Genomic DNA, 15,085 nt, shown 5'->3' on the forward strand with positions numbered 1-15,085 from the left:
CAGGTGATTGAAACCTTTGACAAGCTGTAGTTGTTGGACTGCTGATATATTCAGAACTGAACTAAATTCCATATTTCCCTATTCATTGAACTGGGTTTATGAAAGGATACCAAACACTTTGCATTTGTGAGTTTAATATTTACTCCATGAAATAGTATCATATGTTAGGCTTAGTTCTGGGATTAAACATACAGAGAAGTCTGGGAAGCACAAAAATCTAAGGAAATGCGTTATAGTTTATATGGTGTGTGTGTCTTCTAACAACTTAACGTTAAGGCAGTCACTACCATTTTGAAATAAGGTTTAGAGGATAAGTGAAAGTAATTTCACAGAAAGGAATAGTTATAAGCTGCTTCTTTAAATAAAAAATAAGTATGAAGTATTTGATTCAAATTAAATTCAACATTTTTGTAATACCGGAACTAAAATTTAATAAACTTGCTTACATGTATGTTGTTCAGAGATAAGCAGTAAAATATAATGTCTATATACCCTATGTACAATTACAGTTCCTTATAGTAAACAAGGAGATGTACAAAAAAAGAATAATTTCCCTAAGAACACGGGAGGAGCAAAATTCAAGCTGTAATTCGATTTAATGTATGCAAATAAAATAAATAAACATTTCTCAGAAGATCTGATTAGTGAGCCTTAAAGGACTTAACACAGCTTTATTTCTCCGAACACCGCATAATATGAATCACTTTGACCATGTATGTTTATATATATAAAATCAATCTTAAAACATTTTTCTGAAGGTATCAATTGAAAATGGATAAAAAGATATAAAATTTATTCAGTTCTGCATTGCACTGTTATGTCCAGTACCATATAAACACTCCATTTAGAGTTTTAATTTTGTTTTAATCATAATCATGATTTTAAAAATATTAAAATTATTTACCAGCATAATGTGGGGAACGGGACCTTCCAATGGTTCTGATGGACTATCGGGCATGCTGTGGACCTGAAGTAAACCTCATTTAAACAGCAGCCAGAAGGCAATGGCCAGAATTCAAACCCTGAATGCAGAAGAACAAACACTTTCCCGATTGCCGTCTGGTAAGCTGCGACAGATGAGCATCTGGTTGTGATAGAAAGCAGGACTTTAAAGCTACCATTGAAATCTGCCCATGTGAATTAGATAATCCATTCTCTGTAATTAAGACTAAGTACTGTGTATCAGTAACAAGCAAAACTAATACAAATTAATTCAAAACCCTTGGATGGAAGAGACGGGCTATGCTGATCTGTGTAGCATGACCCTGAGGCAGACATTTTATTATGAGTAAGATTTCATTGTCAAAAAAAGAAATGTCATTCTGGCAAACGTTGAACAGTGCGAGTAAGTACTTCAGATGGTAAAGTGTTCATCAATTAGATGTGAATTAGCATGCTGCGAGCTCTATTTGATAAATGAGTGTTTTCAAAAAGTCAAATGATACCCTCTTCTAATGTCCTGAAAAGCGAGGACATTAACTCGAAGGAACAACCTGGTTCCTTTAATATTGCATGAACTTTTTCCTTAAAGAATGGCTTGTGAGCTAAAGATGCTCAGTCATTTTACATTTGGAAATGCAGCCTGGAGGGTCAAAGTAAAACTGTCTCAGAAAGCCTACCTATACTCATCAATAATATCAACAGGATTGAGAATCGGCAGAAGACAATGGAGATCCAACTTTCATAAGACTATAATTCTCACATTTTCATAATCTCAGACTGCAAAGCGGCTCAGGAAGCCACTAGATCATAGAGAGCAGTCATACATATGTTTAAAGGTGTAATTCACATTGCACCATTGATTAACTGTATACTGCCTTTTTTGGAGGGGTAGTTGTTTTTACTTTAACATTCCAGAATAGTCCTACCACCCTTATAGTTAGCCTTGTGCTTACTGTTTGGGCAGATCAGGAAAGAGGCAAATTTGGAAGAATATGTGCCTTTGTCCCTTTGAAATCTACAAAAAGACATCTGCAAGGCTTTCTCTAACTGCTGATTTGCACTCTAGATTGTTTTCCACTTTCTACTTTTCACTCTGTTTTGGATCATTCTTCTGTTTGAGCTTTATCTCTTATTCATTGGTATCTGCTCATTCTTTGATCATTTTGTTTTTAAGCAGTGTCACCTTCATCTCTGACTTTCTATTCTCCATATTCTTTTATTGCGCTTTGCCTTCCCCTCTGATTTTTCACCTTAACTTTTACCAATATTTTGCAACTAACTTTGCTAAGATAAGGGTGAGAAAATAGTGTACATTTAGATAAAGCAATATAACATTTCTGTAGTTATTATATATTGCAAAATAAGGAAATCAGAGTAACAACCGCATTACCACACTTAGCCAATATCTTTTCAGAAGCAATAGGATGTCATACCTGCCCTATTAGAAGTTTCCACATATATATAGTTAACAATATTCACCACATATTCTGTAATAAATTGCTAACATTTTTTCATCCTGCTTGATTGTTTCTATAACTTGATCAATGCTTCATCACCCTTATATACCCTTAATCCTTTGCAAACATGAGGCTGTGATAGACTGTCTAGAAATTTGTGGCACGGCATATAAAGCAATAACCCAGATCATGTATAAGAGTCAGACACCTAAACAAGACAATGTTGCAAATCTGTGTCCAGAGAGATCAGAATGTAGGGGAAAAAATCCCAGTTTACACAAGAAAGCTTGAAGCCAAGGAAAGAAATCCCTCTCCTTTTATTTGGTTGCATTCAAATCTAAATCAATGATACCTAGCCTTGCTGAAGAGCTGTCTCCATTTTATGATCATAGACTGTAATCTTATCCAGAAATATATTCATGACATAAGTATAAATATGAAAACAAGCAATCATTACCCCAAATGATACATCAAATGAATTGTATGACCCTCTAAATGTTCATAATTCAGGTCATGTTTAGAATTTTGTTTTTTAAAGCAATTTGTTATTTTTTAAATAGAAATTTTATTGATTTAAATATGCATATTTAGTATCATTTTGACTACAGATAAAAACAAATTATTTTGCTTATTTGTTCTTTTTTAAAAATATAATTGATGTTTCACTATGTTTTATCATATTTGTGTGTGTATGTGTGTGTACATGTGTGCATTTGTGTTTCTATGTATGTGTGTGGGGGTGTTTGTGTGTGTGTATGCATTATGAGCATTCACATGCATGCCTGAATGGCATGGACACATACGGCACTCTGAGGAAAGCTTGTGTGAATCAATTCACTCCTTCCACCATGCATGAACAAAGTTGGAGTTCTGCATTACCCATTCCGTAATCTCTTCGGCTCCTTCTTCCCATTCATCCTTAAATACGTTGTAGCCTTTTTCTTAGTAGTAAAGATTGCTTGTGAAACTTGTCCAGTACTAGGTAAACAGATAGAAGTTTAGAAAGAAGAAGCTTTTTCTGTCTATCTATTCTACTATGAGGTCAAAACTCTTGTGTACAGAAGTTCAAACAGACGAGGGAAAAGTTAGTAGAATACCCAAATTCAAGTTTGCTATTCCATGGTCTCATTGAATCCAGAATTCTCTATATAAATAGGGCTTTATTTAAAAACACAACCCTGAGTCCAGTTTAAAGTACCTAAACAATTTAAGTATGAGGAAATATTTCTAAAGATTGAATTTCCTGTCTTTGTTTTATATTTCTTAAAGGTAATCAATTCATGATTAATGGCATTGTTTTAATTAGCTACTCTGTGTGGTAGACCTAATTTATTCAGTTGAAAATAATCTGTACAGAAGTTCTAGCAGAAGACAATGATTTGGAATCTTTTCACTGTCTTACACAACAAAATTATCATTATTCGTGCTTTATTATTTATCTAAATACTCTTCTCATTAGTTAAATCAAGCCTTAGGCTTATAACCATGAAATTATGCCAAAGATAAGAAAATTCTGCCTGATATTTCATTAATGTAATTGCCAGTTTAATTAATGAGTGCATATCAAGTCCCCACTTAGTAATATGGAGGAATCATACTCATACAGAAATAAAATGATACTTGATTATAGTTTAATGTGATAATTCATCTTACTAGTGATAACCTTTGTGATTGAATGAAATTTTAAGTAGACATATTTGAGTTCAAGGACCTGACTTTTTAATGTATACACAGGATTTCATATTTATTGTTGAGTTTAAAAAATAAATTCTATCTATCATCTATCTATCTCTGTGTGCATGTGTTCACATGGTCTATTTTATTAACCTCTATCAATTAGTTGGATAAATTTGACATTTTAGTCAATGACAGGGGTCACAGTCAGGTAGAAAATCAGAGAATATTTTATCAAGTCTAAGAAGAACTGTTGGTAAGTGTTCCTTGTGAAGCATAACATTCATGTTCATCTAACTTGTATTTCTCCACTGTGCTGCTAGCCTTAATTCATTGCATTTCTTTCCACTAACTGTGCTTCTGTTACACTATAAAATTTGACCTGGTTTGTCCAGATCAGTGTTATTTTAACAGTTATTACTATGACATGATATTGAAAATATGGCATTTGGAAAATAAGTTTAAGATAGTCTCTCAGTTGTCCCACCTACCAGTTATAAACATGGAGCACTCTGAAGACCACTTTGGGCCTTTTACTTTTTGTCATTTCAGAATTATAATTGATAAAAACACTACATTCTCGAAGGTATTATAGATTTTAACTAACATTGGATAACATTTATCAAAGTGCTACAAATGTTGTTGTTGATATTATTTGTTGCTGTGCTGCAGACCAAACTCAGACCATTGTGTATGTTAGAGAAAGGATTTACCCTTGAACCTCACCTGCTAAACCACTGTTGCTAGTTACTTTTGCTTGCTTATGTCTTTTAGCAGGCATAGTACCATTGTTCAATTGAAGCCATTGACATTTTGTTGAAGCCATTCCAAGATTGGTTTATGAAGACATAAATATAGAGAGGGAAGACCTTTTCTTCCCTCAGCATAGTACAACTGGAGGTTAATAGTGATTATAATTTTTATACTAAGTTGACCATGTAATCTTAATAACAACAGCTTTGTATAGACGCTGAACAGGTATGTCCTAAAAACAAACAATATGTGAAATTTCAAAGAAAAATTGGACTCAAAGCATTAAAGAACATTTAAATAATCTTTTGCTTACTTTTTCAGTATCTTATTCCTGAAGGAAATCTTTAAGCTATCAATGAAAGCACTTAATTAAAATGGAAACCTCAAGTACATCGATGAGTAATATCAACAAGTGAAGTGAGAATTTCAGTTCTGCACAGAATGAGAATATATTTATAAAACGTGTGTGATAAAGGAGTAATGACTACACTACCTACCCTTCAACAATGTTAAAAATGCATCTTAAAAAGAAAACACCAATAAATCATATGAGTAATTCGATTTCCAAAGAAAGTATACAAATGGCAAAAGAAGTATAAAAAGGCACAACAAATCAAGTGTCACAAGGAAATGTAAATCACAGCCACATCCAAATTAAATGTCACTGGATATCATTTAGTGTTATTGTTGTAGAGAGAATACAGTAAAACAAAATGGTAGAAAAAATAAGATATGCGGAGATTTAACTGGATCCATTGTACAGTAGATGTAAATTGATAGAGCAAGTGAAGAAAGCAATGTGACAGTTCTTAGAAATATTATGAAACTCTTAGCTATTATATATATGACATATTTATCTCCAAAGTGATAGAGGTGAAAGCAAAAATTTAAAATGTTATATGCATGCAGATGCTCATATAACCATAATTCAGAAGAGACCAATACTAAAAATCCCAATTAATCGTTTTCACTATTATGCCAAGAAATATCTTGACCATTGATTTAATTAGATAATCATTCCTAATTAGAAGTATAATAAAAAACTTTCAAGTTTGCATCAAGAATAATATATATAGGGCAGAGACAGATGTATTGTTTGGAGTTTAAAAGCAATCTATTCTAATATGGTAAGTTCCATTACAACAGAAGCTATAGGAATAACTTGTTTCAAAATAAAACAGCTAAACTGATGGTCTGTCTGTCTATCTACCTATTAATATATCTATTTATGTATATATATTTAACTTAATGAACAATTTTCTCCTACTGTATCATGGTAATTACCATTATATTCCCATAAGCAATGAACACTTTTAACATTTTAGCTCTATGTTGATTACAGGGATACTAAGTGTAGTTAATTTCAATCACAGCTTGTTTATGTAGACAGTGTTGTGAGGTAAATAAGCATACAAGAAATAGCAAGTGAAATGTAAAGAATTTAAAAATTTTCAGAATTTTTCTAATCATGTTAAATAATTATAAAGTTTTAAACCAGTAGATATATGCATAGAAAATTTTTAGAATTGTTTTAACAAACTTTGTTCATCAACGTGCTTCTTAGTACAATGATAATAACTTGCAGTATCATGGGTTTTGTAGATGGGCTTTCCACACAGGTACATTTAGGTCTTATTGGCTTGAGAAGCATATCCGGAAAGAGTATCTACATCACTATGCTAGAATAGAAAGGAAGGAAACAGGGTTGATCATGATGGAAAAGATCTTATACTATAATGCAGTCTCAAAAAAGACATAAGCATATTTTGCAGGAGGTTTGAGAAGTTTCAAGTAGACGGAAACATATAAATAGTTAATCTGATGTGCCTAACCTTAGAAATGGAATGGGAATGAAAACCTGAATTCAGTGATGTCTAGAACTGACACCTGAGGTCTGTTCGGTGACAATGATATTAGCATTAGAGAAAATGTGAATATGGGATGCAGTCTGGGCAGAAAATCATAACAACACAAAAGAATTTTCCCAGGTCAAATACTATTTGTTTTTGATGACCATGGACTGTAGTTGATAGTTAACCTACAAGCTAATAAGCTTTATTACATACATAATTAACTCATGTCAAATATTCATAGAAAGAAAATACAAATATACCCACTTACGGATGGGTATACTTCTAGTATGTACCTGAGTAATTTGGATGCAATACAAAGAAAAAAGTCACATAGAAACAATAATGATGAAAAGAAAAGAAATAAATTTATGATCATTGCTACAGAATCTCAAATTTCTGAAATTATATAACATCTGTAGTTAATATGTGAACTTAAATGCTTATAATGACTGTGTAAGTTAAGTATTACTGTAGCAGATAGACATTGCTTTTTGCCTCCTGTGCTTATTTAACTTTTGTTTCTTTTACATTTTATGCATTTACATGTGCTACATTCAGAAAGGCTGACTGAGAAATGAAAGGTAGCCACAGCTTCATGTTTTTGACAAACCTAAAATGACAACCCATGCACAATATACTCACCTGCCATCTTTTGTCAATATCTTGACAGGGTTGTCATGCATTAAAAGGAAACTTTCAGACTCTAACACTCTAATGCTCACTTTTTCTTGGGTAAAGTACACAAAAGGTATAATTTTAACACATCATTATTTCTGACTTCATAGTAGGCAGTTCTGTTCAGCTTAAGTGAACTTCTTGCATACAAATACATCAAACGGACACTAAAGTGTTTCAAGTAATATCAGCAACAACAGACAATGATTCATTGTCTGACCTCTAAGTATCATTGTGGTACAGAGCAAAACCATACATTTTTCCAGCATGGTTAGTGTTAGAACCCTTTCATTAAATTCAGGCTAAAAACAGAGTGTTTGTTTCTGAGGGTATGATCCGTCTGTCAGATACATGAACCATCAGAACATAATAAAGGGTCAAGAAATAAAGTCATACATCAATAGTCAACAGATTGTTGAAAAATACTAAAGGATACAAAGCAGAAAAGATTATCTTTAGTAAGCAGCATTAGAAACATTACCTAGTCACACACGTATGTAAAAAAATATAACTATTGCAAAAACATATGTAAAAATCATACATATATATTTGTGTGTGCATTTGTGTGTGTGTGTGTGTGTGTGTGTGTGTGTATGTGTGTGTCCAGTGCTTGAAGTTCACAAACTATTTGTCAAATTCAATTCAGTATGTTGGAAAATTCCAATGACAGTATTCAAAGCAATAGAGAGGATACTGTGAAATCTCATATAGAAGAAAGAAAGAAAGGAAGGAAGGAAGGAAGGAAGGAAGGAAGGAAGGAAGGAAGGAAGGGAGGAAGGGAAGGAGGGAGGGAGGGAGGCAGGGAGGGAGGAAGGAAGGAAGGAAGGAAGGAAGGAAGGAAGGAAGGAGAAAAGTAATATGTCAAATAACTTGCATTTCCCTTCTTTTGTTTTGTAGGTGAGGCTTTGTTATTTAAATATACCGAGTTACTCTTAAAGCAAAATTAGAAAAATAGTTTATTTTTTATCAATGCTTAGAGCACATGTACCACTCATGTTTCATTATCTCTAACCTACTATCAACACAATCACATTATATGTTTTGGTACCTAATGATTGTATAAGATGGATTCTTAGACACTTCTTATTGACCTGCCTATATTTTAAGTCTCAATTGAAGCTTTTTTCCTCTTCAAGTGTATCTCTTGACATTTTAACTGAAGAAAAGATGCATAGATACAGTCAAATTTACAGAAATTTTCTAATATTGATAACAAGCAGTTTATAGTAAATCACATTTATACAATACTCTTCATGATACAAAATATAAACAATTATATGGAAAAATGGTGATTGTAAACATTTAATTAGTGTTCAACAGGATCCTTTGTAGTGGCAGCCTATGTTTTTTCCAGTATTTAATGTTTACATCTAAATGAATCACAGTTTCCTCAAAGTAGCAAGTCATATGAAGGAATTCCAAAGAGAACACTGGTCTTGTGCAGAATTCTCAGGGTTGGCTACTAGCAAACAAAACATAATATATAAATTAGGAATGTACAAGTTCAGTAACTATGTTGTTCCTAGTATAATCAGGTAATCTTATCTCATATAAACTCAAAGACCAAACAAAACCGTGCTAAATGGTTGTAGGATTAATGGAGAAATCAAGAAGCAAATTTTAAGTTATTAGAATTGAATAAAATGAAGTCAGAACATGATAATATTAATGGAACATATTTATATCAGACCTACGAGCAAAATCTTCAAAGAAAACAAAAGAACAAATAAAATGATAAAGTAAAAATTAAAAATGTTTCTGATAGAAACTATTAACTTATTGATGATCATGAAGGTCTTTAGAGAACAGGGGAAAAAGCAAAATAAATAAATAAATAAATAAATAAATAAATAAATAAATAAATAAATAAATAGGGCTGGAGAGATGGCTCAGCCGTTAAAGGCTAGGCTCACAACCAAAATATAAATAAATAAATAAATAAATAAAATAAAATGAACCACCAAAAAATAGGAAAGAATTAGTCAAAGGAAAACATCAAAATAGAAACAAAAACAAAATAAATAAATTATTAAAATATGAGTTGGCTCTTGAAAAGGATGATGAAGAGTGATAAACTCTTAACCACATTAAGCAAAATAATTAAATGACCAAAATCAATAAAAACAGAAATAGAAGGTGGATATTCAAACAGATGCATATTGTGCAGACCAGTTTAATGTAAATTTGACACAATTTAGAGTTGTTCAACAGAAGGGTACCTCAATTCAGAGAATGTTTCCATACAATCCAATTGTAAGGGATTTTATATAGCGATTGACAGAGGAGACTCTAGCCCATTTTGGGTGATGCTCTCCATGGACTGCTGGTCCTGTGTTCTATAAGAAAGCAGGCTCCACAAGCCACGAGGAGCAAGCCAGGAAACAGCACTCCTCTGTGACTTCTGCATCAGCATCACCCTCGGGATACCTGTCTTACTTGAGTTTCTGCCCTGATTTCTGTTGATGATCCAGTGTGATGGTAAATTTTAAGTCAAATACATTATTTCTTCTCCATGTTGGTTAGGTCATATGTTTATTTCTCTATCTGGTAGACCTGGTAGAATAGAGCAAATATATGAGTCAGACTAGAAAATCAGAAATTTATACTCTGACTATTAATGCCCAGCCCTGCATGGCTGTGGAAGGAATGTACAACATGGTGTCCTACCCTAGAGCAGAAGCAGCAGGGATTCATGGAATGCTAAAGGTTGCTGTGGTGTACTTGTATAATAATATACATACTTTATTTTATGCACTTCCTTCAGAAAATTTGTTCCCTTCCAAGTTTGTCCAGAAATCTTCCTCATTTGTTAATGACACTATGATAATTAGAAACCATAAGAGTCCAGGAAGCAAGTGTGTATCTGGTTTTCCTCAGCAAGGGGGTGAATAGTGTGACCTTCAGGATAGCCCTTAAGTGTGTGTGAAAGAATTCTGTAAACATGAGTTCAAGAATATATAATTCTCACTTATGCATAGGTGCATGAGCAGGTTTTTCTTCAGAAGCAAATATACCATGGTTGATTTGGGCACTGGAAACAACAAAATCAACTGGACCTTGGAAGACAAGCAAAACATGGATGACCTCATAGAGACCATATACCATGATGCCTGCAAAGACCAGAGTCTGGTGGCATCTCGCAAGGACTATTCTACAAAGTACAGATATTAAGCACTGCCCTCAGACTCTGAAAAAGGACACTGGGAGCCTCTTCCATGAAGAAATACTGTGTTCTCGTAGCCTCTAGAAATGGTCTGCAGCGGAACATTGCTGTACAGCTGGAGGATCCTTGAGATGAAGGTTATAGGGCCTTAACTGCCTGAAGCAAATAAACGTGGTGAAGGAACAGGAATATATGTTGTGTGCGTCTCTCTGTGTGTTATAGTGAAAATAATTGATTTTCTTTTTTTTTTTTTGGCATTTCATCATTGATTCATAGAAAGACATGTACACACACACACAAACAGAGAGAGAGAGAGAAAGAGAGAGAGAGAAATATAAGCAATGAAAGAAAGACATACAAAATCAAAGTTGAAGGCACTAACAGAAGTAAAACAAGTAGAAAATCAGAATATGCAAATAGCTGCTACGCTCATAGTTTGGTAGAATTATTATTTTGAACATGATGGTTACATCAAAAGCAACCTACATATTCAACATTATGTCAAGCAAAATACTAGGATCTTTCTATACAGATACAAAAAATCCACCCCCCAAAAAACAAACAAAAGACAAAAACAAAAAAAGACTTCATGTAAATTAAAAGACCAAAAATAACCAAGTCAGTTTTGAGCAACCGCAAAACTGCTTGAAGTGTAGCCATCCATAAGCCTGATGTAATCTATACTACAGAAGATAATAAGATTAGTATTTTAAACACACAAAATAGACATGTAGATTCATGAAACAGGATAGAGGAAACATGCATGTGTACAAAACCCACAGCTTTATGATTTCTGACAATGATACCAAGCATATACAATGGAGAAAAAGCAACTTCTATAGGCAGTGCTGAGAATCATGGATTTATTTCAACATGTAGAAAAATGAAGCTATATTCTTACTGTTTAACTCAGCACAAAACTCATCTACAAATCGATCTGAAACCCCATCTTAAAATGTAATGTTCTGAAATAATTCTGTAATATCCTGACAAGAAGTATCACATGAAACTAAAGAGCTTCTGTAGAGTAAAGGAATTATGAAGTGAATGAGTGGGCAGACAAAATAATGAGAGAAAGCCTTTGTAATCTACCATATCTGACAGGATTTTTGTCTCTTGTGTGTGTTTGTGAGTGTGCATGTGTGTGTGTGTGTTTGTGAGTGTGCATGTGTGCGTGTGTGTGTGTGTGTGTGTGCATGTATTCTAAACCATTAATGTATAGTTGAAATCATCACATGAGCTACTGAGACTGCTGATAAAGACGACTCCAAACTATACAAGGACTATGGAAAATTACACAGCATCCACATGGTATTTCAAAGCCACCCACAGCCCCAGCTCAAGAGAATTCATTGCCTCAAGCCTTCTCAGACATATGTACAAATATGGGAATACCACATGTGAATACATACATGCACATATCTAAATAAAATAAGATAAAAGCATCATGGTATCTACAGTAAAATAATATAGTTTGTACCTTAATATAGAATACAAAATGGTAATCAACTTTCAAAGCCTATGCATGTAAGGCAATGTAAATTAATTTATACATAACTTTATTAAATCATTTCAGCATTCTTTCTAAAAAGATATTTAGAACAATGTGCTGAACATGTATATGGCTGATAGAGTAGTTGCACAGTAGGCACAATGACTTGGATTTGAACCATTTGCACATTAACTAGATCAGTGATTCAGAGCCACAATATAAAATATTGAGAGTTAGAGGAAGAAGAATTAGCAGTTTCAGATCCCACTAGGATATATAGTTTGTTTAAGTCTAGTGTTAGGTACACGAAGCGCTGTCAAATTTCTCAAAAATAGGAAAGAAAAAATGAAAAATAATGATTATAGAGAGGGAAGGTTGGAGAAGAAAAATAAAGGAAGGGAGGGAGGGAGGGAGGGAGGAAGGAAGGAAGGAAGGAAGGAGGAAGGAAGGAAGGGAGGAAGGAAGGAAAACTACTTACCTCTAATAGTTAGATGACAATCAATGCTATGCAACTGAATTGATAGAGAGTTATAATGATTCTGCAGTTCCCAGTTCAGATTTGCAAGTCATTGAGCGCTTTCATAATTATATGATTATGAAGAGGATATGTGTTTTCATCATTGAAATGAATTACTAGCAATTCTTGAGGACACTTAATATTGGACACTGCTATATAAAGGATATAAAAATAATACTCTCGTGGTATAATTTGGATTTAGAGGATATGGCTTGAAATTTATTTATTTAACAGAAATAGTGGCAGTTACTAATTTCATGCCTGTGAAATGTAAATCTATTTATGAAACTACATGGAATTTATACTAAAGATCTTGCTGCTTATATCTTGAGACTCTTTTTCTGTGTATTTTATATTCAGACTTCATGTCTTGATAAAATCTGGAAAGTGGTCTAACTTAGCAAGTAAAATGTGAGTTGCAATATCCAATCCATATTTCTTTAAAATATGTATCTGTGTATCTGAATATAATCTAGGATAGACTGTTAATATTAGAGTAAGGGCTTGTAGATTTACAAAAGTATGAAGTTAAAAAAATTGTTCAAAAAAATTGTTCAATTACATAATTTAGGTTTTTATCTTCACAACTCAACAAGCTTAAAAAATCAAAATTTTAATTGCTATTTTTAATATACAAATTGAATCTGTGTCTTCTGGCAATATACAAACTTTAACTATAACTTCTTATGAAGATGATCCTCCAAACATGATGTGAATAAAGAGGACACCAATAAACACAAAATTGGGTGGGGAAAAATCCCAAAATGTCTCAATCCTTCACAATAAGCAATAGGAATTCTTTAAAGTTGGATGTAGGAGAGGCAGAATATTCCAATTGCTTATCAAGTGTTTACCAGTTAACCCTGAACTCATACTTATAATAAGTAACATTCTATGTAACCAACAGGTTTTATTTTTTGGAATATATATACATATATATGTATGTATATATGCATGTAATAGCAGCTGATGAGGCCATAAATTTGAAGGAGAATACAGAGAGTTGTATGGGATACTTTGGAGGAAAGGGAAAGAAGAAAATTAATTAAAATACAATTTTAAAAATGAAAAAAAGGAAGAAACATATTGCCATGCCATGTGTTGTTTTGAGTTAAAAATGGCCCCCATGGACTTACATATTTGAATGTATAATCACCAAGTATTGTCACTATTAGAAAGAATTAGAACATTTAGGAGGCATGGTGTTTTTGGAGGAAGTGGATCCCTGGAGGTGGGCTTGGAGGTTTCAAATTTTAGTGGCAACCCAGCCCCCAATCCATCCTCCCTCTGCTTATGGGTCAGGCTACTTACTCTCAGCTATTGCTTCAGCTCCTGCCTCTGCCTGCATGCCACCGTGATTCCCATTAAGATGAGAATGAACTAACCTGTGAAACTATAAACAAATTAGCAATAAAATGCTCTATTTCCTAAGAGTTTCTGTGGTTATGACGTCTCATCACAGCAACAGAACAGTAACTAAGCCAGAAGTTGTAATCAGGATATGAAGTATTGCTGTGATAAGCTGTGATCATGCTGCTTGTTGGGACAATCTTGACTTCTGATTAGGAAAACAATTGGCAGCATTAAGCAGGGCTTAATGGTTCATACTAGTATGACCATTCCATACGATGACTAGTATGGACGAGAGTTATTCTGAGAGTAATGTAGATTTTAACAGCTCAAGAGGTTTTTGAGAATATTAGTCCATGTCCGAGACACCATTCTTATAATACTTTGGCAAAGAATGTGGTTGTTTTTTTTTTTTTTTTGTCCTTGTTTAAAAAATCTGCTGGAGGCTAAATCAGAGTTTTAAATAAATTGTTTTGGCAGGGTACATTTCAAGACATCCTTGTATTGGAGAAGTTTTTAATAGCCAGTTTTATACAGATCTATGGACAAAAGGAACAAACTAGAGAAAAAGAAAAGCAGAATGTACTGTTTGAGAAGAAAAATAGTGCCAGGAAGTATAATAGAGCTAAATATAATGTTTAAAGAAAATGCTGTTGCACAGTGGGGTGAAGGGAGTGCTGCTGCTCTCCACACAAGGCCACACCCAGAGTAGTTTCCAAGTTCTGAAACAAATCTAAAGACAAACTTCAGCAGTGAACAAAATCGCAAAAGAAGGAAAGCTTTGATATTAGGCAAGGTGATGTAAAATTTGGAGTTTGCACTACTAGTTTTTGTTTTTTGTTTCAGACAAGTATGTTCTCACAATGCTTTCCTCCATTTTGGAATGGCAAGGTTGGGTGTGAAAAGCCATTGTATGTTAAAAGCAACTTATCTATTTTATTACAATTTTTACAGGAATTATAGGTAAGAAATTGCTATAAATTTCAGAAAAAAATGAACTAAAAACTTCTACAGTGTTGAGACAGTAATTAAGTTGAACTATATGAATTCTACATTATGATAGGGCTATAAGCCTTTGGAGGGGTTGCTGAGAGTAGAATGTGATGAATTGAATACGAATGACACCGCATAGTCTCATATATTTGAATGCTCATTTACTAGGGAAGAACATTACTTGAAACAATTAGAAATATTATGAGGTATGGCTTT

General features: G+C 33.4%; 1 protein-coding gene across 2 annotated transcripts in view; it reads left to right on the forward strand.

Moving 5' to 3' along the window:
- Positions 1-10,525, forward strand: part of Txnl4al1 (thioredoxin-like 4A like 1) — a 404,800-nt gene extending 394,275 nt beyond the window's left edge. For both annotated transcript variants that reach the window (XM_039103593.2, XM_063282868.1), the window contains one exon: positions 10,345-10,525. In XM_039103593.2, coding sequence (XP_038959521.1) covers positions 10,345-10,525 — 181 coding nt within the window. The remainder of the gene's footprint in view (positions 1-10,344) is intronic.
- Positions 10,526-15,085: the final 4,560 nt, after the last annotated feature.

Source organism: Rattus norvegicus, chromosome 2 (genome assembly GCF_036323735.1).
Source record: "Rattus norvegicus strain BN/NHsdMcwi chromosome 2, GRCr8, whole genome shotgun sequence".
Taxonomy (NCBI): domain Eukaryota; kingdom Metazoa; phylum Chordata; class Mammalia; order Rodentia; family Muridae; genus Rattus; species Rattus norvegicus.